Raw genomic sequence first — 26,365 nt, 5'->3', positions numbered from 1 at the left:
GGACATTTTGGTGGAAATGTCCACCAGCAACTAGGGATGCAGGACTGAAGCCCAGGGCTGGCTATACAGATTTGTGATTAATTTGCGCAGGGGGACACATAAAACCCAGGGGAAGAGGTAAGTTTGCCAAGGAAGAGATTATATAGAGGGGAAGATCTATAACGGACTCTAAGAATGCCTACTTTGGGGGTGAGAAGAGGACAAAGAACTACTAAAAGAGAACGAGGAGCACTAAAGAAGGAAAAGTATGAGCAAGCAACACCCCAAAAACCAAAGGAGCACTATCCAGGAAGAAGGTGCAGGAGCATGGTCAATGGCGTCAAATGCCACAGGAGGTCAAGGAAGATTACTACTGAGAAAAGGTTGTAATATCTGGAAGTTAAAAGGCCTGATGTCAAATACTAACAAAAGACATGCAAAAAAAACAATCTTGAATTTTTAACTTACATCCAGAAAAATGGCAAATATGGTAAAAGTCAATATTGGAAAGATTTTTGGAAAGATGGGCAAACTAATACTGTGGACAAAACTGTGAACTAGTGCAATCATTCTGGTTATCAATTTGGAATTATGAAAGAATGTGAATGAAACATTCATACCCTTTGATATAAAGATTCCACTGCTAGACATATACCCCAAGGATATCAATGACAAAAAGAAAAAACCCATATACTCCAAAAATAGCACATTTTGATTAGCAAAGAACTAGAAACAAATCAGGGAATGACTAAACAAATTGTGGTACATGAATGTTATGGGATGTTACTGCACTATAAGAAAAAAATACAGAGAAGCATGAGAAAATACATGAACTGATATAAAGTGAAAAGAACTAGAAAAACAACACACAACTACCACAACAATGTAAAATGAAAGAACACTCAAAACTGAATGTGAAAGTTTGGAATTGACTTTGCATACCCTCTGATCCATCGATACCAATAATAAGTCTGTACCCTGAAGAGATTAAAGAAAGAAGAAAAGGACCGCTATGGACAAAAATATTTATAGCAGCTCTATTCATGCTGGCAAAGAACTCAAAACTTAAACAAATGGGATATGTCTGCCCAAATGATGGTATGTGCATGTAATAGAATACTACTGGACTATGAGAAATGATGAAGATGACAGTGTCAGAGAAACCTCTGACAACTTGTATGAACTGATAAAGAATGAAGTGAGAAGAAATGGAACAACATAACAACACACTGTAAAGAGGCAGCTGGTGATGCAGTAGATAGAGCACAGGACCCGGAGTTAGAAAAACCTGAGATCAAATTTGCCTCAAACATGCGACCCAAAGGAAATCACTTATTTAACCTGTCTGTCTCAATTTCCGCAACTATAAAATTAGGATAATAACACCCTACCTTCCAGGATTGTTGTTGTGAGGATCAAATCAGACAAAATTTTTAAGGTGCCTAGCACATAGTAGGTGCTCACTAAATGCTTGTTTCCTTCCTTCCTAAAGACAAACAACTTTTAAAGACTTAACTCTAATCAATGCAATGACCATCCCCAAAGGAGACATGATAAAAACAAGCTACCCACCTCCTGACTCCTAAGAGTGACAACAGATTTGGGGCAAAATGAGGCATTTTCTGGACAAAACCAATTGGTTTTGCTTGATCAAGCACATTTGTTACAAGGGTTTTCCTTCCCTTTTCCAGAGGTAGGAGGAAAAGAAAATAGATTTGTATTAATTTAAAATATTAATTAAAAATGATAATAGACAAGCTTGGCTGAATTTAAAGAAGAAATCTGAGAAGGCACCAATCTGTTCTTTTCAGAGGAGGAGAACTATGGGTGTGAAACAATGTTAATAAGTATCAAGACTTTTTGATGTGTTGCTTAGTTGTACTGAACTAATTTTCTCTTATTTTATTCTGGGACAGGAGTTAAGAAATGGGAACCAGATGATGAAATAGGTAAACAATATCAATACAAATGTGTTAAAATAATTGAATAAATAACTTGTTCCAGGATCTATTCTAACTGAATTCTACCAAAAGAGATGAGGATGAGATGAATTATAATAATCACAGCTCACGGTAAGGTTTGCAAAGCACTCTATATACGGTTATCTGATTTAATCCTCATAATAATCCTATGAACTGGACTGATAAGAAAACTAAGATTCACTGTACACAGTGACAGCAATATCATAATGATCAACTGTGAAAGACTTAAAAGGAATTAAAAAAAAAAAAACTGATGCTCAGAGGGATTAAAGGACTTGCCTAGGTTCACCCAGTTATAAAGTGTCTGAAGGAAGACTGAACCCCAGACCATCCACAAGAGCCACTATAACAGTCTCCCAACAACAGAAAACAATGCTTAAAATAATAAGCAAAAATATAAAGTTAAAATTTGCACCACATTAACAAAAAGGTTTATTTGAAGACTGAAGGGATAAAGTTGTAGGAGTTAAACGTATGCATGGACAACCATACAGGAACTACCTTTGTAAAAGTCAGGGAAATTTCATGAAAGAATTGAAGAATTTTTGAAATTATTTAAGAGAAGGCAGACGAGAAAATAGAAAAAAGCAGGTAACTGGCAGAATTAGAAAAGTGGACATTTCATTTAGAGGGTAAGACCTGGGTACTTTGATGTTGGGAATGGGATACCTAAAGATATTTAGTAAATGTGCTAAGAGAAGAGATCATAGCCAGGGGAAATATTTATTACAGGCAGATCATCAAGTTCTCTGAGCCTTGTAATATGGGGAAGGCTAGAGGGAGCAGCAATGAACAGGAAGGGAAAGTGGAGGCACAACAGCTAAACCAGTATAACTTCTGGCTGCTCTAATAATAATCCCTTACCTTTCAAGGTATGACCTGTACATATGGAATCAAGTTTCCTTTGCTGTTTTATGAATATTAGCCTTTAGGGCACCGAACTAGGACCATCTGTTCAAAACAGCTTTTGTCTAAATAACATGGAAGAGTCGATCAATACTCTCAGACTATACTGTTAAACTGTATTGTTTCTATGTATATACTCGGCGGATAGTTCATAGAACATTTAATAATATTTTTAAAAGCTTATATCATACCATAGAAAAAGAAAAAAGATAAAAGTAACCTATTTATCAGTTTAGAAAACTGATAAGATAACTTTAGGGAGCAAAAATTTCTAACAAATTCTCAATGATGCTACAACCCACTCTTTTTTTAAATCTAGAAAATTCTCTTAAAAAAATCAATCATTCTAGCAAAATGGATTCACAGAAAAACCCAAATAGAAAGTTGTTAAACACTTTGTATATAGTTAGTTATTTGCACTGGAGGCAGAAAAGAATTCTGCAACGTATTCTAAGAAGCTTTTCATAAGGCCAGTTTCTAGGTAGCAAAAGAACTAATTATCAACAGTGAACTTTAATACTCAGACTTCATTAAGTATAATATTTTCTGAAGGTAATTATAGGATTTTTAAGCATCTGAGCTGACAAGTAAAAATAAAAACTGTAGTCATTAGTTTTTCCAACTTTTCCCCCTTCAGGCTTATACAAGGTATATATTAAAAAACCAATATACATTACTCCCACATTGTACTCGTAAGGTTTACTGCCAACTAAAAAAGATAGGAGAGCCCTTAAAAAAATGAAATCTAGATTCTAGTTTCTAGACTTCAGTCTATAACCAGCTGTGTGACTTTGGGGAAGTCGTATTCCTTCTAGGTTTCAGTTTTGTCACTTGTGAAATAAGGAGTTGGACTGATCCTAGGTAATTTCTAAAACTCAATTCTAAAATTATGTTTCTAGAACTATAACATCAAAAATAACAGAAGTGTGCAGTAACAGGTTTTTTGTCCCTCAGTCAAGTACGCGGAGAAGAGCAAAGAAAGATGATGTATATATGTATGTATTTTCTTTTTATTCATGCTAAATGAAAAAAAGTAGACAATTATCTGATCTCGTAACAAGAGTATACCATTGATTTACTCATCTGAACTTTTTGCTTTTCTGCTAGATTGTCTAAAGTAAAAGCCTGTGTCAACCCCAGTAATAAAGTCAATCTTTTTCTTAAAAAAAGATAATTATTTGATTAAATTAAGCATATATGAATTGCCTGCTGTGGTGCCAAAGATATTCACTACTTGCATTGAAGAGAACAACCACAGATTCGAAGGAGAAGAGGGATTTCAGTTTGGACACACAGAAAAAACCAATTACTTTTTGACATTCCTAGATGTATTCCTATATATAGATTATTACATATTATTAGATGGACAATCTAATTGTAACTTACCCATCACTCGTGTGTGTGTGTATTAGAGACTAAATGAGAAATGAATTGGGCTCAGAATTAAGAAGCAGAAGGGCAGTGGATTTGCCTCTGAAAAACTACAAGCCTCTTTTAACCAGTTACCAGAACGAACTTTTTCCCTGAAACAAAGGCACTGCCTAAGAAATAGGTAGATCAGTGATCTACCATCAGTGATACACAATTGTAAAATATTTTAGTAATGTTGCATTTGACAAATATAAAGATTTAAGCTTTCAGGATATGAACTCACTACTTAACAAAAAACTGGTGGGAAAATTGGTAAGTAGTCTGGCAGAAACTGGGTATAAATCAGTATTTTACACCATTTACCAAAATCAGATCAAAATGGATACACTGACCTGGATAGAAAGGGAGATATCATAAGTAAATTAGAGGAACATGGAACAAATTACCTATCAAACTTATGGATAAGAGAAGAATTTATGAATAAACAAGAGAGCATTGTGAGATGTAAAATGAATAATTTTGATTACATTAAAAAAGTTTTGTACAAATAAAACAAATGTGGCAAAATTAACAGGAAAGCAAAAATTTGAGGTGGGGAATAATAGTTTCTTGGATGAAGGTCTCATATTTCAAATATATAGGGAACTTTGTCAAACTGATAAGAATATGAGTCATTCCCCAACTGATAGTTAAAGGAATGAACAGGCAGTTTTTTGATGAAGAAATCCAAGCAATATATAGTCATAGGAAAAATGCTTTATATCATTATTGATTAGAGAAATGCAAATTAAAACAACTCTGAAGTACCATTTCACATCTATCAGATTTGCTAAAATGACAGAAGAAGAAAATGATAAATGTTGAAGGTGATGTGGAAAAATTGGGTCACTGTTTGTGGAAGTGTGAACTGATCTAACCATTTTGGAGAGCAATCTGGAATTATATTCAAAGAGTTATAAAACTGTGTCTATCCTTTGACACAGGAATAGCACTAGGTCTACCAATTATGTCATTTCCCATGGTGATTAGAATAAAAGGTAAAGAACCTATAGGTTCTAAAATACCATTTCTTAAAATGTGGGTAGTGACTTCATATGGGGTTGCATAACTGAATGTGGGAGGCGGCAAAACATTTGGCAACAGTGAAAGGTTTCTGAACACACAACAACCTAAAATCAATTCAAAATCAAACGGGTAATGAATCCAACGTGTTTCTGGCAGTGCTTGCTCATGTTGCATTGTGCAACTTCACTGCAGCCTTGGTTCTGAACTGCACTTGCCCTCAGGCCATACAACATCATGTACAACAGCTCTCTTTGTGGTGGCAAAGAACTGGAAATTGAGGGAATGCCCATTAATTGAGGAATGGCTAAATAAGTGGTGGCATATGATTATTATGGAATACTACTGTGCTGTAAGAAATGATGATTAGGTTGATTTTAGAAAAACATGGAAAGACTTGCACGAAATAATGAAGAGTGAAATGAGCAGCACCAAGAGAATGTTGTATACACTAACAGTTATATTGTTTGAAAAATAACTGTGGATGCGAAGTTATTCTGAGGATTATAAAAACTCAAATCCACTACAAAGGACCCATGAAAGAAGACGCTATCCACCTCCAGAGAAAGAACTGATAAACAGAAGTATGCATTGCATGGTTTTGTGCATGTGTGTGTGTACATGCATGTACCTGTATCAAATGATGGCCTTTTCTAGCGTGGGCTGGGAAGGAAGGGAGGGAGACAGTTTGGAACTTAAAATGTAATAAAAAATTAGATTAAAAAAACCAAAAAGCCAAAGGCCCACCTTTTTAATACCAATACTCTATTAGTGATGTTGTATGGTTGTGAATGGGGCATCTAGGTGGCATGGGGATAGAGTGCTGGGCCAGAAGTCAGGAAGACTGGAGTCCAAATCCGGTCTCAGATACTTAACTCTCTCTCTCTCTCTCTCTCTATAGATATATAAAACTATATATAACTATCCTCTTGAAGAGGGTGAAAGAAAAGATTATAAAGTGGCTTGAAGCTTAACATTAAAAAAAAACCAAACCTAAGATCTTGGCAACTGGTCCCAACATGGCAAAGAGAGGGAGAAGAAATGGAAGCAGTGTTAGATTTTATATTCCTGGGCTCAATGATCACTGAAGATGGCAAACGCAGCCATGAAATTAAAACACTTTCCTTGGAAGGAAAGCTATGGCAAATCTAGACAGCATACTAAAAAGCAGAGACATCACCTTGCCAACAAAGGTCCATATAGTCAAAGCTACAGTTTTTTCCAATAGTAATGTACACTGTGAGAGTTGGACTATAAGGAAAGCTGAGCACTGAAGAACTGATGCTTTCGAATTGTCTTGCTGGAGAAGACTTTTTAGAGTCCTGAGGATAGAAAGGTGATCAAATCAGTCAATACTTAAATTAATTCAGGCTATTCACTGGAAGATCAAATATTGAATTTTAAATACTTTGATCACATAAGAAGATAGAACTCTTTGGAAAAGATATTGATGCTAGGAAAGACTGAAGGCAAAAGGAAAAGGAGAGAGTGGAGGATGAGATGAACAGATAACGTCATGGAAATAATGAACATGAACTTGGACAAACTTCAAGAGATGGTGGAGGATAGAAGGGGCTAGCATGCTATGGTACATGGGATCACAAAGAGTCAGACATGACTGAACAACTAGACAACAATATCTAGAATGCGGTAAAGGCTTCTTAAAGTTGGAAGAACAGTGAGAAGACCAGTAAAGAAAAAATCCAACAAGTGTTCATCATTGTTATAGAGAAAACATATTGGTCATAGACAAAATAATAGAAAGGGATCCTGAAGATTGGAAAAAGGTAATTTTTACTAATGAAACTGTTTCATTCAAGATAATATCAAAATTAGTGTCAGAAGAAGTCCAGGTGAGTCTGTAAAGTCTGAGTATGTTCATAAGACTATAAAGCATCTACCCATAAAATATTTTTAGCATTTGTTTTACTTGTAATTGGGCTAGAGGTTTAATCGCCATTGAGGGAATGATGAACTCTGACAAACATAATGATAAGAAGCAGAATTGCTCCAGAACAATTCTCTAATGAAGATCGAACAGCCTAACAGAGCCTTGCACTGTGCCACATATCATGAAAAAGGAAGAATTTACCCAAGAGATGAAGATAAACATGGTTTTATAGCCTGGGAACTCATTTAAGTCCCATGGAAAAGCTATGGGTTATAATCAAGGCCAGACTTGGAAAATGTTTGCCAATTTAATATCCAGTGTATTATGTGGTTTCCATAATAAAGAATAAAGCAATTTGTCAAAATCTTGTGAACTCAATGCCAAATTGTGTAAAAAAAAAAAATGCCACAAGAGGCCATATTGAATATTAAAAGATTTTTTTAAAGATGTAAAAAGTTGTAGGGTTAATTGTGCAATCAATAAATTTAATCATTTTATTTTGTGCAATTAATTTGCAAACTTCAATAGGTATATATCACCAATTTTTCCACATTATATTTTGTTTTGAACTTAATCTATGTTGATATTTTCAGAAGACACATTTTAAAACCACAAATTTTCACATATATAAAGTATACTATTCTAAATATTTATTTATTTTTTTGCAAAACACTTATTTCAAGAGAAGTAAGGTAGCTAGATGATATAGTGCATAGAATGCTGGGCCTGGAGTCAGAAAGACCTGAATTCAAATCTAGTCTCAGACACTTATCTCTAGTGGTAAAAAATATTTTAAGCATACCTTCCCAATAAGTATTTATTTACTTATTTATAAGTTACATACATGTACTATTCAGTACATCATAATACTTACCCAAAAATATAAATTTTTTAAAAATGAGATGATGAAAAACAATTTGATCTCAAAGTCAATAGGGAGCCACTGGAATTTATTGAGCAGGGGAGTGACATGACACTTTAGGAAAACTACTTTGACAACAATGTGGAAAATGGTTAGAGAGAGGAGAAAACCGAATCAGGAAAACTAATTAGGAGGAAACTATTGCAACATTCCAGGTATGTGGTGAGGAGGACCTGAATCAGAGTGGTGTCTGCATGAGCAGAGAAGAATGAGATGTGAAAGAAGAAATGTCAAGATCTGGCAATTGTCTGGATAAGTGGACTGAGAGAAAATGAAGAACTGCAGATGACACAAATGTTACAGACCTTGGTAACTGGGCTGCAATTCACTGATGTCTGTCTCTGAATGTGGAGCTAACCCTTCAAAGTACATCTGGTGTAGTCATCTGGGATGCAAAGGAACAGAGATGGGTATGCTTAGCTGGGGGAGCAGGCAGGAATTTTCCTAGTGTAAACTCTGGGGTGTCAGACTAAAATTAGGCTCTAACTTCCCTAAAGGACGTATCCTTAATTCACAAAGGCATGATTTTGGTTGAGACAAACCCTACTGATTGGTTATTATGGGGAGGGTAGGATCTAACTCCTTTTCCTACCTGCAATGTGCTGACCACACAAACCCTGGGGTCAGGTCACAGCTTACATTTTGAATATTAATGGTCTAAATGACTTCTAAGGCTCCTTACAGATTTAGGTAATAGATGCCAGTGTACTGTTATCACCACTAAGGATATTACCTACTACTTCACGACAGGGCTTAAAGCAAGTAATAAATATTTTGTTGGCTAGTCTCTATCATTCAGGCTGATAAGAGAATTAAAAATAACTAAGATGCTATTTTAAATGAAAATTTAATTTTAAAAGCCAAAAGTCAGAGAGGCATGAGACCCAGGAGAGACATAAGAGAAGGCAACACCTGAGACTGAACTTGGAAGGAGATGATTTCAACAAGCTATTTTGGGCTTTAAATAGTATCTAATGAGGTTGGAATTCCAAGGAGTAAAATTTTAAAGTAAATATATTGCACTGATAGAATCTTTTATGATTTCTGATATCCTTCTATATAATCTCCAAGTGGGATTTCTCAAAATAAACTGAATCAAGTTTAATAGTAATAATTTAATGAGCTAATTTAAGGAGACAAAGAAACCCAACCTTTTCACCAATTTCTAGTGTTTTAGTATATGTAAATTATTTTCTCTTTCTTTTTTTGCCCAAGTCTCTAAATATTTGGACTATTTAATTCAGCATTTATTAAACACCTAATCTGTTCTGAATACTATGATATGGAGTATGGTTATGAAAATTAAAAACAGCAAAGGCCCTTCCCTCAAAGAGCTTAAAATTTAGTAGAGGGAAACACTTGTACATAAACAGAAATTTAAGTTTCTTAAAGGCAGAATCACTTTTATTTTTTTCTTTGTATCTATACTATTTAGAACAGGGCTTGGCACATAGTAAGCACTTAAGAAATTCTGACTGAGTAAAATAACTGTTAGAAAATACGTACACAGTAGAGGTCAGAGAGGCATGAGATTGGGGAAAAAGTGAACATTTACCAGCTGGTCCATGAGAGAAGGCAACATCTGAGCCTGCACTTGGAGGAAGATGATTTTTAACAAGCAGACATATGGAAGAAGTCTATTCAGGCTTAAAAAACAAGTTGTGCAAATACACAGAGGCAGAAAGGGGCAAGAGGAGACCAGGGAATGACTAACTGTCCAGTCTGACTGAATGAACTATTATGTGGACACAGGAAAATATTATGAGATATAGGTGGAAAAGCAAGCTGGAGCCATAGTGTAAAGAGCTGGCTGTAAATGTCAAGAAAAGAAATTTGTATTTTATCCTATACGCATTAGGAAGTAACACAATCAGACCTGTGCATTAGATTACTTTGGCACATCTATCAAGGATGAAGTAGACTAGAGGCAAAAGATCGATTAGGAAGCTATTCTAATAGTCCAGATGAGAGATGATGATGGTTTAAATTAGGGTAGTGGAAGTGGGAATGAAATGTAGGGGGCAGATATGAGAGATATTTCAGAAAAATAACTGACAGGATTTGACAACTAATTAGAGATTGGGGGAAAGAGAAAGTTGTGAACCTGGATGATTAGGAGGATTATGGTGCCATCAACAGAAATAAGGAAACTGAGAAGAAGGACAGATGCAATTTTGGATGTGTTGAATTTAAGGTTCTGTTAAGGCATCTTGGTGGAAATGCCTAGCAAACAAATATGAGTTAGACTCAGGAGGAAAATAATGGGTGAAGCTACAGGCAATCTGCTTAGAGGTAATAATTACACAGCAGAAAACAAAACTGCCAAGGGAAAGCATATAAAAAGAAGGCTGAGGATAAGCCTGAGGCTGCCCACAATCAGGGGGGCTAGGAATAGAAAATATCAAATGAGTTTAAAAGGAGGCTATCTGAAGAGTACAAAACAGTGCCAACATTGGAGAAGATGGTATCAAGAAGGGGTTGTTAGTTTCAGGTACTGCAGAAGGTCAAGATAGATGACTGAGAAAAACCCACTGAACTTGGCAATTTGGAGGTCATCAGTGACCTTGAAAAGGATGGATGGCTGAGAAATCAGAAATGATGAGGGTTAAGGATTGGGTAGATAAAGAGAAAGCAGACACCATTAGTATAGATTATGCCTTCTAGAAATGTAACTGTGAGAGGGAAGAGAAAGATGGGACAACAGTTTAAGGGAGCAGCAGCATCAAAAGGAAGATTTTTTTCTGAGGATTTTGACCAGAAGAAGAGTCACTTTATCCTTGAGAAGTTAAAGAAGACAGCTAAGGATAAAAATGTAAAGAAATGGAGAAAAGACAAAGAATATAGCTTTAAGCTTTAAAAATTTATAGCTTTAAAATTTCTGAGGTAAAAAAGAAGGGGCAAAGAAGAAAAGAAAAACATGAAGCTTCAGTGAATGGAGAGCAGCTGCTTTGAGGAGGGTTATAGAGTAAAAGAAAGAAAATGTAGCTAGGAGGGCACAGATGAAATTAAGAGAAATTGAAAGCAAATCCAATTAGCCCAATTTCATGAGGGGCAAATGGTGAGGAAAAGATAGTTGAGTTACACTTTTGCCGAGCTCTAACTCAATCTTTAATTAAGTACAGTTATGCTTGGCTTACAAAAGGGCTCTCTTCCAAAAGTTTGTTTGTAAGTGATTGTTTGGAGCTCTACATGCATTTTCTCCTTGGAAAAATGTTATACTGGACGGTTCCTTCCTAGACCAACCCACAAAATTCCAATTTAATCCAAAATGTACCAGAAATTTAGTACTGGCCTCATGACCCTGGGCAATTCACTTAATAGTTCAGTGCCCTAGGCAACTAAGAGTATAAATTGCAAAGAAGGTGCTAGATTAAAGGGGACTGGGAAAGACTTCTTACAAAAAATGAGATTTTAGCTGAGTCTTGAAGGAAGTCAAGGAAACCAGGAAGTGGAGATGAGGAAAGAAAGGCAAGCCAAACACTGAGAACAGCCAGTGAAAATAGGCAGATCTGAGAGATAAGAATGTACTGTGCAAGGAAGCCAGTCACTGGACTTAGGAATATATGGAGAAGAGTAAAGTTCAAGAATCCTGGAAAGGCAGGAAGAAGCCCAGGTTATATCTGATCCTGAAGGTAATAAGGAGCCACTGGAGTATCTGTGTGTGTGTGTGAGAGAGAGATATCCCTTTTTCTTCCTACTTTCCCTCCTACTGTCTAGGGCACTACCACCCTTTCCAGTCACCCAGGCTGGCAACCTAGGTGCTTCACTCTTCCTCATCCCCCATATTCAATCTTTTACCAAGGCCTGTTGATTCTACCTTCAGATTGTTTGTATATACCTCCTTCTCTCTTCTGACATTGCCACCAACCTGGTCCAGACCCTCCTCACCTCACCCCTGGACTTCTAGTTGTTCCCTGACTCAAGTTTTTCACTCCTCTAGTACACTCTTTCCAAGTCACCAATGGAGTGAAACAAAGTTGTGTGCTTGCTCCCATGCTTTTTAGCATGATGTTTTCAGCTGTGTTGTCAAACACTTTCAATGAGGATGAACATGGCATCAAGGTCAGCTACTGTACTGATGGTAAATTCTTCAATTTGAAAAGGTTACAAACCAAGACCAAAGTGGAGGGAGTGTTGGTGCATGATTTTCTGCTTGCAGATGATTGTGCACTCAATGCAGCCTCTGAAACTGAGGTGCAACAAAGCATGGATCAATTCTGTGCTACCTGTGCTAATTTTGGCCTAACAATTAACACCAAGAAAACACAGGTGCTCCATCAGTCACCACCACACCATCCATACGTGAAACCACTGGTTACAACAAATGGAGAAGTTTTGAATGCTGTGGATAAGTTCACTTAACTTGGTAGTGCACTTTCCAGGGATGTACACATTGACAATCAGGTTGATATGCACACTGCCAGAGCTAGCTCAGTGTTTGCGAGGCTCCGAAGAAAAGTATGGGAGAGAAGAGATATTAGACTGACTACCAAACTGAAGGTTTACAGAGCCACTGTGCTGACCTCATTGTTGTATGCCTGTGAAACATGGATAGTCTACCAATGCCAAAACTAAAATGTTTCCATTTGAACTGTATTAGGAAGATTCTGAAGATCACCTGGCAGGACAGAGTACCAGACACTGACATCCATACTCGAACTAAACTGCCAAGCATTCAAACTATGCTTCAGAGAGTGCAACTCTGATGGGCTGGCCACATTGTTCAAAGTAAAATGTATGCTTGCCGAAAAGACTATTTTATGGAGAACTCACATGGGGCAGGCTATCACATGGTGGTCAGAAGAAGGGATACAACAAGAAAACTCTCAAGATCTCTCTCAAGAACTTTGGATTTGATTGTGTGATATGGGAGACACTGGCACAGGACTGCTCAGCATGGCGTGCCCACATCAAAAAAGGTACTGTGCTCTGTGAGCAAAGCAGAATTGAGACAGCACCAAGTAAACGTAGGATGTGCAAATTTGGAGTATCCACCCCAAATGTTCCCACAGACTGTGTGTGTCCAATCTGTGGGAGAGCATTCTGAGTTCATACTGGTATGATCAGTCACAGTTAGACACACTGAAACTTCAGTTTATCATGGTGATGTCATTTTGGTCCTCTTTGAGAACGAAGGACAACAACCACACTCTTTACTCAGTATCAATATGATCTTCCTAAAGTGCAAGTCTGACCATGACATCCCCTTATTCAACAAACACCAGTGGCTTACTACTGCCTCCAGGACTAATGACAAAATCCTCTGGCTTTGAAAACCCTTCATCATCTGGCCCCTTCCTATCTTTTCAATCTTTCTATACCTTAGTCCCTTCCATGTACCACACAATCTACTGACAATGGCCTCCTTGCTATTCCACAAACAAGGCACACTACACTGGCTTTTTCATGTCTGGAATGACCTCCACATCCTGATTTCCCTGGTCTCCTAGTATATATGTAATTATTTGCATGTTGTCATCCCCATCCCCCCACCCTTAGAATGTAAGCTTTATTAGGCTAAACAATGTGTTCTTGCCTTTCTTTGAATCCCCACTGCTTAAAACAGTACCTGCCACATAGTAAGCTCTTAATAAATGACAGCTCACTGACTAATGTTGATCAGCATCCTTGCTATTTCTCAAAGACCCCATTTCCATTGGCTGTGCTCCTTGCCTGGAACACTCTTTCTGATCATTTTCACCTCCTAGTTTTCCTTGATTCCTTCAAATCTCACCTTAAGTTCTACTTTCTTTAAGAAGCTTTTTCCACTTCTCCTTTATAACAATAAAAATAACTAACATTTATATTGTGTTTACTATGTACTAGGCACCATGTTTAGGGCTAGATAAGGATACAACAACAAACAAGCAAAGAAACCTTAGGAAGCTGATATTCTAATATAATTCTCTATAGAGAGAAGCTGGAGTTGGATAGGTGAAGCACAAAGGGTACATGCATTGCAGGCATCTCCAGTCCTGGAAGCAGAGCCTGGAACTTGCTAAGATAAGGTGAAATTTCACCAATTCACAGGATGCTGATCATATGACTCATCTGCTCAAACACTTTCAATGGCTCCTTACTACGTATCAAATAACCTCTAAATTCCTTCAGGTCTTTCCACTGAATAAATCTCTCCGCTTGCACACTATTTTAGGTCAACACTCAAGGCTACTTGAAAGTCTGAGCCCTACTTACCTTTCAAATTTTACCTCCAACTACTTGAGCCGTATGGTTCATGGCCTACTGTTCATTCTCTCTATAAACTTTGCACGTTCAGCCTTTGTCTATGTGCTTATGCTACTCCTGCTTCCTAAAATACCTCACCCAAGCCTGGACCTCTGGGCTCCATACCACTCTCCTTTTCAAGGTCTAGCTCAGTTGCCACCTCCTCCATAAATTCAATTTAACACACATTTTATGAAATACCAATTTTGTGCAAGATATTGTGCTAGGCACTTGGAATACAAAGAAAAAAGTAAAAAGCTCTCATGCTCAAGGAGTTGGAGGGAGAAGTGGACACAAGATACAGCAAATACAAAAATAAGTAAATATAAAGCTATATAAAGTAATTTCAAGAGGAAGAGAGTGCAAATCACTGAAAAGAATCAGGAAAAATCTCAAACATCACATCAGTTCTATTCTGAAGGAGGCTAGAAATCCTATTTGGTGGAAGGGAGAAGGGAATTTGTTCCAGATATGGGCAAAGACTTTGGCAAAGGCACAAAGGCAAGATGAAACATCATGTAGAGAGAGCAGTTAGCAAGCCTGTTTGATTAGAATTGACAGAGTGAATCAAAAATAAAATGAACACAACTGGAAATGCTGATGGAAGCTAGATTCGGAAGGCTTTTAAAACACCAAGATGAGTATTTGGGTTTTATTCTAGAGGCAAGAGGGAAGCTATCAACACTTCCATCCATCTCCTTCCTACATTTTCCTTTGTACTTAATGACTGTTCAATTAAACTTAATTCTCTGAAGTTTAAAACCTCAAAGTTATCCAACCCTGCTTCACACCTTTTGATAAATGATAGAGAGTAAGGGTGAAATGGGAAAATTTTCCCCATTCATTAACAGGCCCATTAAATCACATGGAAGACTAAGTCACATGTGGTGGGAGGAGCTTGCTGAATAGGTGGAACAGGAAAGGTAGAGCAGAGCTGGGAGGAAGTTGGTTAGGCTAGTCAGAGCTGGGAAGGACACAAGCAGGCAGACACTTTAGGCTTGTGTTAGTTTGCAGGAACATCCCAACAGGGGGCATCGAGGGTTGGGAATGGCTTTGCCCCATGCAGTGATGTTTATTGACTTCTTGGTTACTATGACTGATTTTGCTTTCTGGTTCTGAGATTTGGCTTTCTGGTGTCTGAATAATTTTTTTTCTACCTTCTATATGGAGAGTCTGTTATACTTTGCAATTGAGAACTATGCCAGCATATTCATAGTCACCACCAGTGCTATGAATATTGCCTTGACGATACAAAGTGTTGACAGGAGAACATTATACACAGTAACAGCCACAGTGTATGAAAACTGTTTTTGATAGACTTCTTCTCAGCAATGCAAGGACCTAAAACATCTCCAAAGGACTCATGTTGCAAAATGCCATCCACATCCAGAGAAAGAACTATGGAGTGTGTGGGAAGTAAGAAAGTTCTGTTGTCCACATTCCTAGGTGATGAGGGTTATGACCTAGCATGGACAAGTTAGAGGTCAGAAACTAATGAGCAGGTCCAAAGAGCTGTGTGACAAAAGGCCTATCAGAGAGGAGAACATGGAATCACATGACTGTGGGAAGTAAGGAAGTTGTTGTCCATAGTCCTAGGTGATAAGAGTTGTGACCTAGAATGGACAGGTTAGAGGTCAGAAACTAACGTGCAGGTCCAAAGAGCTGTGTGACAAAAGGCCTATCAGAGAGGAGAACATGGAGTCACATGAATGAAGCAGCTTATTTTCTCCTTATGTTTTGTTTTTTCCATGGTTTCTCCCATTCACTATAATTCTTCTAGGAAACATGACGCGTTTAATAGGAATGTATATGAAGAGCCCATATAAAACTACATATGCCATCTTGGGGAGAGAGGGGGAGAAAATTTAGAACTTATGGAAGCAAATACTGAAAACATGAATAAATTTTGGGAAAAAAAGAAGGGGTTGAGGGAACGGAAAAGTTGAGTATGCCAAATTATGATTTGTATGAGCAGAAAAGTGCTGAGTAAATGTTTCCCTGTAAACTCTTTGAGGGGTGGGGCTGTGTCTTACTCGCCCCTCCATCTCTTCCAATCAAAATCCTCCCCTTCAAGTGTAAGATTGGGAGCTGCAGTCTTTTCCATGAAACTTTTCTGGATCACTTTAATTTAAGGCAATCTTCATTTGCATGTCACTTTTTTCAAAACCTGTCCTACCTTTCTATCACACAACTGGCATTCCAGTTACTTATGTGTTAGTCTTACCGCCTAGCTACTAGACTGTAAGCTCCCTTGGGTCAGCGATGTCCTAGCACCTAAGAAGTGGCGTGAAGGTCCTTAATCATTAATGAAGGATGAATACAGACTTGTGGATAGGGCACACACCAGGACAGCAGTGTCCAAAACCTGACCCAGACTAGGTTTCTTCATGGGTACAAGCAGGGGGTGGAGCTCAGTGGTTTTCTATCATTCCCTCCGGCTCCCAATGAAGGATCCTGTGACATGTCTGCGAACTGGAGCATTCCTCTTTCTGTTCCCCACCGCCTCCGGCACAGAGCGCTGGTACCCCGCAAGTCCTCATCATGTGTGCCAAGGCACTCCTCCCTGCTCCTGGCCACACTCGCGCCCTATTTCCATCTACGTGTATTCAGAGCTGGGTGGTGGCACCGGGATGGCACGAGCAGCGGCAGTCCCCAGGCGGGAAGCTTAGATGGAGAAAGGGAAGGGAGAGCAGGGGAGAGAGAAGAGGAAAGGAGAAGCAGAAGAGGAGGGGGCGGGGCAGAGAAAAGAAAGGGGAAGGGGGCGGGACCGCAGCGAGGGGGGAGGGGTGTGACTGGAAGGGGAGAGGAGGAGGGAGGAAGGGTGTAGCAGCCCCTCCCACTCGGAGGCTCCCCTAGGAGGGGCCACCACCTCCGCCCCCGCCCCCCCCCCCCCCCGCAGGTCCCTCCCAAGGTGCCTCGCGGCTGGGAATTGACCCAGGCGACCCTGGCTGAAGAGGTTCCCGGAGGACCGCGAGTCACCCCGGATTTTAACCTTCTTTCACCACCCTTAAAAAAAACGCTCCGGGGCTCACCTCCGTCCCAGACTCCGCCCTCCGGAAGTCACCGCTCATCGCCCCTGCGGCTCTAGAGACCCGAGAGTCAACTTTCCCTCCTTCCGCGCCATCTAATGATTCCCGGGCTGGCGAGCCCTGGGAAGCGCAGCAGCCCTCCGGCGAGCATGCGCACTGCGCAGAGTCAGGCCCGAGGGAGGAGTTCTGCGCACGCGTGTTTTCGGAGCCCGGGTCTCCTCTCCGCCCCACGCCGGCCTCGCTGCCTTCTGCCCCCCCCACCCCCCCCAGTCTGACGTCTGGACTCTCTTAGGTCTCCCGGGGAGAGAAACTGACACAGACGGCGATACTGTTTCCTTTTTTCATCCTCAAGATCAACTAATGTTTATTGAATAAGACGAGGAACTTTATGGAATGTTTACCACTTAACATACACTCCATAAATAAGTAGGTCTTTTTCTTCTCCATTTTTAGTATGTAATTGTATATGCATATGTTTAATGGTTACTTTTTTCAAAACTATACATATATATTACATATTTATATTACAAATTGATAAAATTTCCTTCCACATCCGGACAAAAATAGAAATAAATATACAATGTAGCATACCTTCAGCTTTCAGAGTAACATGGGGGAAAAAAGAGGTGCAGGTGCTTGATTAATTGAGAACTAGGGGCTTGGTGTAATGGGCTTTTTAAACTCAGTTGCAGACATTTGTGCCTAGCCTATCGGAGACAGCTTCGAGTTTGATGCTTTTTCCACTTCCCTTTCCCCCAGTCAGTCATCCAGTGCTATTTGTCTTCATTCGTTCAATAAATATTTATTAAGGATCTACCATATGTGATACATATGTCTTATCCTCTGTTCAGTTCCTGAAGAGTTTGGCTCGAAGTTATCTTTTCAGCTTTTGACTGAAGACCACCCCTCTTCTCTTAAAACGCTCTAAAGTCTCTTGGCACCTGTTGCACCAATGTTCTTCCGAGTTTCCTTTGTTAAATCATCTTCCTCTGACCCACTAAGTATCCTCTCACACATTTCAACCACCTCCATAGCTCTGTCTTAGATGCTCTGCTATCCTTATGCAAGTGAACATAATGGGTAATTTCATCAGCTCTTATTGGTCCAGTTGTCATCTCCAGTGATGACTCCTAAGTCTAAATATCTTTAGTCTTATAGTAACCTCTCCTAAACTCCAATCCAGTATTATGTATTGTCTGATAAACATCTCTACTGTATCCCAAAGACATCTCAACCCAAAGTATTTGCCACATACTTGACTTCCAAACATCACCATTTTTTAAAAAATGAATCTCTTGAGCACTTCTTCTGTGTAAAAAGCTAGGGCTACAAAGAGGAAACTGAGGGAGTTCCTCCTTTTAAAAATTTTTTATTCTGAACTTAAGGAAAAAGAACAAGCATTTCCATAATAGAATAGGAAAAAAAGAGGATTGCACATGAACCTGCAGACCTGTTATATACAACTTGCTTTTCCTTTTAAATATATAATAAAGTCATATAACTGTATGTAAGGAGGATTTTGTTTCCCTTTTAGTTTCTCAGGATCCATGCCCATGGGAATGTCTAGTTTCCAGGTGTTAGATAATAACTCCTAGAATCCTCTCAAGGATCCTAGATAGTAGTTCTTAGAATCATAGTGACAGACAGTCCTACTGAGGCTGTGCCATGAGATATAGGAGTGACATAATTGATATTTACTATGCTTGCACAGAATGACAATATTGCTAAAGTTAACCTGTGAGCTTAATGTTGGCAAGATGCCTTCTTTGATTGTTCTATAAAAGCATGTGGACATTGGTCAGTGAATGAGGAAAAACCCATATGGGGAGAAACCATGGTTAATGCATTGAGGAATCTATGTACCTGCCTCAACTGGCCCCTATTGAGGCTTGAAGGGATTTAGGGGAGTACACATGTGTGCCTGTCTTGATTGACCCCATCTAGATGCAGGGGTAGTTGCCCCTCTTCTCACCGGCCCCTGCAAGAAGAGTGATTAGGAAATGCTGTAGGAGCTCATACTCCTAGCAACCATTTGAGAGGACTAGATTAGAATAAAACTTATTATTAACCACTCTGAAGCTGTCTGCCTGACTGACCAGATCAAGAGTGAACCTGTGAGAGGCCGGAGACCAAAAACTCCAGTGTCTCCTGTGTGTTATCAGTGAAACAGTAACTTTCTTTTTGTCTCCTCCTTTTCCTTCCATCCTCAGAGATGGCTACCATTTAGACGCAATGTGTGTATTTGTGTGTGTGTGTGCACGTGTTGCAAAATCATACTATACATCCTTCTATCAGTTCTTTCTCTGGAAGCAAACAGCATCTTCCTTCATATGTCCTTAACTTGGGTATCTATAATAGTCAAAATGACTTAGTTGCTAAAAGTAGGTCTTAAAACAACATTGCTGTTATTGTATACAGTGTTCTTTTGGTTCTCATTTTGCTCTTCATTATTTCATGCACATCTTTCTATAATATATGTACCCTTTCATTCTCGTTTTTGTTCAGGGCATTGCTGTCTTTTTGGTCACCCAGGTTTGCAAACTTGGAATCATCTTTGGTTTTTCCCTTTTCATCACCCTTCCATATCCTTCCTGTCCTATGCCAAGTCTTGTTGAACCTACCTCCACAATATCTATTCACTTCTCTCCACTCACAAAACCATTTCCTTATTTTGCTCTCATTATCTCTTATTTGAACTTTTGCACTAGACTCCTGTATGATCTCCCAACATCCAGTCTTTCCCTTCTCCAAACCAACTAAAACTGTTACCCAAAGATATTTAAACCATTCTCCCAATTGTAAGTTCCCCTCCCATTATCTTGAATTTAAAAAAATATATATACTTCCTGTATCAAATTATTTGAGAATCTTGGTAGACAGTAAGCTCTTTGAGGGCTTCCCCAGCATCCCCAGGGCCTAGCACTATACCAAACACCTAATAAGTGTTTGTGTTTTTTGGTTGATTGATTAATGTAAGGATGACTCAAGCCAAGCTTGGATAAGCATTTCCTGTGTATGTCCTAGAAAAGGTTCTTATTTAGGTACAGGTTAGATTTGATGCCCTCTGAGATTCTTTCCAGCTCCTGAGATTCTATGATTCTGAACCCACAAAATTTAAAAGTCTGCTCTTCTAAAAAAAAATGTATCATGATATAAACAGTGGTTTGTTTTCTTGTTGTTTCTGGTGTAAATCCAATTTTGTGCTTTTCTCATTTCAGTTTCCTCTTCACATATCACAGCTCATTAACCCCTTACTCTGCAAATGCTTCCAGCAAACAGAAAAGAAGCTTAAATATTCACTTTGTTGATATGCATGCATTAGACATTGATAGGGGGAAAGAGGGATAGAGTAATAAAAGCCCATGGCCACATATTATGATTTGGGGAAGGAGATAAAAACATAGCATAAGCACCACCCCATGGAAGGGCATATGACTGCCTGCATGTTGGCAAACTTATCAGTCAGCCAAAAAACATTACTAGCCCTTACAATGTGCCAAGTATGATGCTATATGCACTGGGGGATACAAAGGATGAGGACTGGAGAGATAGGGATACAGGAACTCCAAGACTGGAGTTTCCTGCATGGGCTATCTGGAAAAGAATTCAGACTCAAGCATTGTTGAAGTCAAGATGGTAAAGATTTATTATGCTTTTCAGCAGGCAAGAGTTCTTAGGGAACTAGCAACCTTAGAGGGATACGGGTAAAATTTATATAGGATATTCCATAGTAAAACATATGCCAAATATGCTAATTAGGTAGTTCAGGATGGGATATGGGAGTATTTAAGGAGTGGCAGTTCTTAAAGGAACATGCACTTTTGATGCATGTTACACAGTTATTTTACCCAGAGTGCATTGGAAAATAGCCCCAAGGGGGGCTACATGAAGGTGTGGTTTTTAGACCTGAAATGTCACTAAGTCAGCTAGGGCTCAGGATTAAGTAAGGAATACCAGGATGCTCTTATTAATGTCTTGTTAGACAAGATAAATGTAAGGGAGTATATGTACGTCTAAGTCTAGGATACATATGATTGGTCAGTGAGCAGTAAATGTTGTTATGACCCAGTACACAGTCAGTTCAGCCAGTACACAGCTGGTTCAGAATAATAAATTCTATAAGTGCAGCTGGCTTCTGTATCAGGAAGGGAGATAATGGTTGTTACTGGGGCAGGCTGTCCTTGAGCAGGAGAGAAACTATCTGGGATGGTGATTTTTAAAGAAAAATGTGATTTTAGAATTAGGGTCCAAGCACCCCATCAGAAAGACAAGTAAAAGACAAAACCTTCCTCTCAAAGAATTCACTGTGTGGTGGAAGAGACAACATGCATATTGGATGTAGCCTGAGTATCTTTATTGGATAGGTCACATATATTTAGCACTTGGCAGTCTGCTCAGGGAGCTAGTATCCTCATTCCTTGAATACTTTTTGTTGGTCACTTTATGCTTCTTTTTACTTGATTGTTAATAAAGTAGATAATAAAACCTCTAAAGTTCAATTAATGTTCATCCTTGAATGAAACACATAGTAATAATAATATCTACCTTGCAGGATGAAACCAAGTCATTTCCAACGTTGATAGAATTGTGATGATGACATAATATGAGTGAATAATATAAGAGCAGGCCCTATACTCTTGTTGTCAAGACTCTTTATATTTTAGTACTTAGTTATAATCAGTCTAAAAGTTCATTATGAAATAAATATGTAGCTGTAAAGTGATGTCACTTTGTTTTTTTGAGAAATATATATGCTACTTTTGTTTTTGAAAAAAATATGTACGTAAAATATATACATATTCTTTTATAGAGAGTCTCATGAAATCCTAGAGCTGGAAGAATCCTTCAAGGGCATTTAGTCCAAGCTCTGCCTAAAGCATGAGTAAACCCCCTCTACATCTCTCATAAGTATCTTTCAGTCCTAGCTGAAAGACCTTCTGTGACCAGCAACTCACTGTGAACCAGGCAGCCCTTTTCATCTTGCATATACACAGATCTTATCATATCATTCCACTTTTTAAAAACTCTTTAATGTGACTCCCTATTATTTACCACCTAAAATCTACACTTGTGGCTTGAAGGGCCTTCTTCTACAGCTCCTTCATATATACCTGCCTTATCTCACTATATTCCCCTGCATGTAAGCCATGCTCTAGCCACAAAGTTAGGTAGGAATAACATTTCTGTATGTTCTGGTGGAATATCTGAACCCTTTAGGTAAGTGTTTCTGGACCCCCAGAGTGTGTAAGAGTTACTGCAGGGGTTCCTCAAGTCCATATGCACAACAGTCATTTTGTCATTAAAATTTTTCTCAGTCTCAATACTATAGATACTCAAAATATAGATTCCAGTTGTACAACTACTACCATATAAGGATATACAAAATATTTTGACTTTATAAAAGGAATCCTCCTACTTGAAAAAAGGTAGAAACCATTCCTCTAGGTTTTAGTGCCATAAGTTATGTATGCTTGACTCTGAGACAGAATTGCTTTGAATTTATTTATTCTATTTTGGGTTGTTAAAGTGCCAAAGTAAGCATTTTCATTGGGCAGATGGCAATGTGGAGTTTAAAAGCCTGAAATTTGTGCAACAGGATTGCCATTTCCAGTAGAAATATGACATTAACAATAATAATAATAGCTAGTACTTACTATGTCCTAGGAGTTGGTCTCAATGCTTTACAGTTAGTATCTCTTTTGATCCTTATTTTGGGAGGAAGATGCTATTATTATTATTCCCAGTTTATAGAGGAGGAAACTGAGGCAAACAGAAGTAATGTGCTCAGGGTCACGAAATCATTAAGGAGAGAAATGGAAGCAATGAATGAACAGTAGTGACTTGGTCTGTTTTTTCTTGGGGTTGGGGTCGGGGGTGGGGGGGAGTGGGTTGGGGTGGAGCATTAGGGTGTGTCATCTATCAGTGTTCCCTTTACAACTTCCATTTCTTAATGCCTCAGAAATATTTCTTCCCAAACATTATTTTTCCCCTTTGATAGAGGCTTCAATACATCTCCAAAATGTGACTTCCAATTTTGTTCATCCTTTTTCTTTCCTCCTATTTTTACAATCACATTTGAATATTGATCATAATGAGAAACATGGTTCTTATGTGCTGATGATATTAATGGATAAATATGTTATCATCCTTACAAGGAGAAAAGTATTGGAGACCAAAAGAAAATACATATTGCAAAAATCTTTTTTTAATTTATTTGTTTTCAGATTTCAACAATCACTTCCATAAATTTTAAATTTTCCCCCTCCTTCCCCCTTCCCTCTCCAAAATGGCATTCAATCTTGTTTGGGCTCTACACATATATTCTTATTAAACACATTTTCACATTAGTCATGTTGCATAGAAGAATTAAAATTAATGGGAGAAACCATGAGGAAAAAAAAAAAACCAAAACACAATGAAACATAACAAAATAGAAAATTGTCTTCTTCATTCTGCATTCTGACTCTGTAGTTCTTTTCTCTGGATGTGAATGGCATTTTGCCTCAAGAGTCCTTTGGGAATGTTTTAGGTCCTTGCATTACTATGAAGGGCTAAGTCTATCAAAAACAGTTCTCGTACACTGTGGCTATTACTGCGTACAATGTTCTCTTGGTTCTGCTCATTTCACTCAGCATCAGCTCATATAAATCTTTCCAGATTTTTCTGAAGTCTACCTGTTCGTCATTTCTTATAGCACTATAATATTCCATTACATTCATATACCACAACTTGTTCAACCATTTTCCTATTGATGGGTATTCCCTTGATTTCCAGTTCTTGGACATCACAAAAAGAGCTGTTATAAATATTTTTGTAAATATTTTCCCCATTTTTATGTTCTCTTTGGAATATAGCCCTAGAAGAGGTATTACTGGGTCAAAGGGTTTGCACATTTTTATAGCCCTTTGGGCATAGTTCCAAATTGCTGTCTGGAATGGTTGGTTCAACTCGTAGCTCTATCACCAATGAATTAGTGTTCCAACTCTCCCACATCTTCTCCAACATTTATCATCTTCTTGTTTTGTCATGTTAGCCAATCTGATAGGTGTGTTGTGGTATCTCAAAGTTGTTTTACTTATCATCTCTCTAATCAATGGTGATTTAGAGCATTTTTTCATAAGATTATATATAGCTTTAATTTCTTCCTCTGAAAACTGCCTGTTCATATCCTTTGACCATTTATCAATTGGGGAATGACTTGTATTCTTGTAAATTTGACTCAGTTCTCTATATATTTTAGAAATGAGGTCTTTATCACAGATACTAGTTGTAAAAATTCTTTTCCAGTTTTCTGCTTCCCTCCTAATCTTGGTTGTATTGGCTTTGTTTGTGCAAAAACTTTTCCATATAATGTAATCAAAATTATCCATTTTTCATTTCATAATGTCCTCTATCTCTCGTTTGGTCATAAATTTCTCTATTCTCCATAAATCTGACAGATACACTATCCCGTCCTCCCCTACTTTGTTTACAGTAACAGCCTTTATACCTAAATCATGTACCCATTTGGACTTTATTCTGGTATATGGTGTCAAGCATTGGTCTATGCCCAGTTTATGCCACATTATTTCCCGGTTTTTCCAGCAGTTTTTGTTAAATAGTGAGTTCTTATCCCAGAAGCTGAGGTCCTGGGGTTTATCAAACAGTAGACTGTTATAATCATTGACTACTGTGTTTTGTGTCCCTAACCTATTCCACTGATCTGCCCCTTTATTTTTAGCCAGTACCAAGTGGTTTTGATGATTGCTGCTTTATAATACAATTTGAGATCTGGTAGGGTTAGGCCACCTTGCCTGGCATTTCTTTTCATTAGTTCCCTTGATATTCTGGACCTTTTGTTCTTCTAGATGAATTTTGATATTATTTTTTCTAGCTCTAGAAAATAATTTTTTGGTAGTTTGATTGGTATGGCACTGAATAAGTAAATTAATTTAGGTAGAATATGTCATTTTTATCACTTTAGCTTGGCCACCCACAAGCAACTGATGTTTTCCCAATTATTTAAATATGACTTTATTTATGCAAAAAGTGTTTGGTAATTGTGTTCATATAGTCCCTGAGTTTGTTTTGGCAGGTAAACTCCCAAATATTTTATAGTGTCTACCGTAACTTTAAATGAAATTTCTCTTTCTATCTCTTGCTGTTTGACTTTGTTAGTATTATATAGAAATGTAGGTGATTTATGTGGGCTTATTTTGTATCCTGCAACTTTTGCCAAAGTTGTTTATTATTTCAAGTAGTTTTTTTTTTACTTGATTCTCTAGGATTCTCTAAGTATATCATCTGCAAAGAGTGATAACTTAGTTTTTTCTCTGCCTATTCTAATTCCTTCTATTTCTTTTTTCTTCTCTTATTGCTAAAGCTAAGATTTCTAGTACCATATTGAATAACAGTGGTGATAATGTTTCACCCCCTATATTATTGAAAATGCATCTAGCTTATCCCCATTACAATGCTTGCTGATGGTTTTAGGTAGATTCTACTTATTAAGGAAGGCTCCATTTATTCCTATGCTCTCAAGTGTTTTCAGTAGGAATGGGTGTTGTATTTTTTCAAAAACTTTTTCTGCATCTGTTGAGATAATCATATAGTTTCTGTTAGTTTTGTTGTTCATATGATCAATAATGCTGATAGTTTTCCTAATATTGAACCAGCCCTGCATTCCTGGTATAAATCCTAACTGATCATATGTATTGTTCTCATGATAAGTTGATGTAATCTTTTTGCTAATATCTTATTTAAAATTTTTGCATCTATATTCATTATGGAAATTGGTCTATAATTTTCTTTCTCTGTTTTGGTTGTTTCCTGCTTAGGTATCAGAACCATATCATGAGAAGATTTAAAAATCTTTTTAAAAAATCAATTAAGCACTAATATTCCTTTAGTGAAATAACATTTTTATTTCAAGATGGAGTCTTAAAGATATTCGTTTGAAAATATAATGGAATCAGTAAGTTTATTAAATGGGCGCCATTTACTCAAAGATTTCTAGTCA

General features: G+C 37.9%; 2 protein-coding genes across 2 annotated transcripts in view; one reads left to right on the top strand and one right to left on the bottom strand.

The window, feature by feature from the left end:
• Positions 1-17,563, bottom strand: part of XRCC2 (X-ray repair cross complementing 2) — a 36,412-nt gene extending 18,849 nt beyond the window's left edge. The window contains exon 1 of the mRNA XM_072652148.1: positions 17,371-17,563. Within this exon, the coding sequence (XP_072508249.1) occupies positions 17,371-17,409 (39 nt within the window). The 5' untranslated portion in view covers positions 17,410-17,563. The remainder of the gene's footprint in view (positions 1-17,370) is intronic.
• Positions 17,564-17,644: 81 nt separating this feature from the next.
• Positions 17,645-26,365, top strand: part of ACTR3B (actin related protein 3B) — a 206,612-nt gene continuing 197,891 nt past the window's right edge. Inside the window, exon 1 of the mRNA XM_072652143.1 lies at positions 17,645-17,793. Coding sequence (XP_072508244.1) covers positions 17,756-17,793 — 38 coding nt within the window. The 5' untranslated portion in view covers positions 17,645-17,755. The remainder of the gene's footprint in view (positions 17,794-26,365) is intronic.

The sequence above is a fragment of the Notamacropus eugenii genome, chromosome 3 (assembly GCF_028372415.1).
Source record: "Notamacropus eugenii isolate mMacEug1 chromosome 3, mMacEug1.pri_v2, whole genome shotgun sequence".
Lineage (NCBI taxonomy): Eukaryota > Metazoa > Chordata > Mammalia > Diprotodontia > Macropodidae > Notamacropus > Notamacropus eugenii.
The sequence above is the reverse complement of the archived record's forward strand: the minus strand, read 5'-3'. Positions and strand labels throughout refer to the sequence as shown.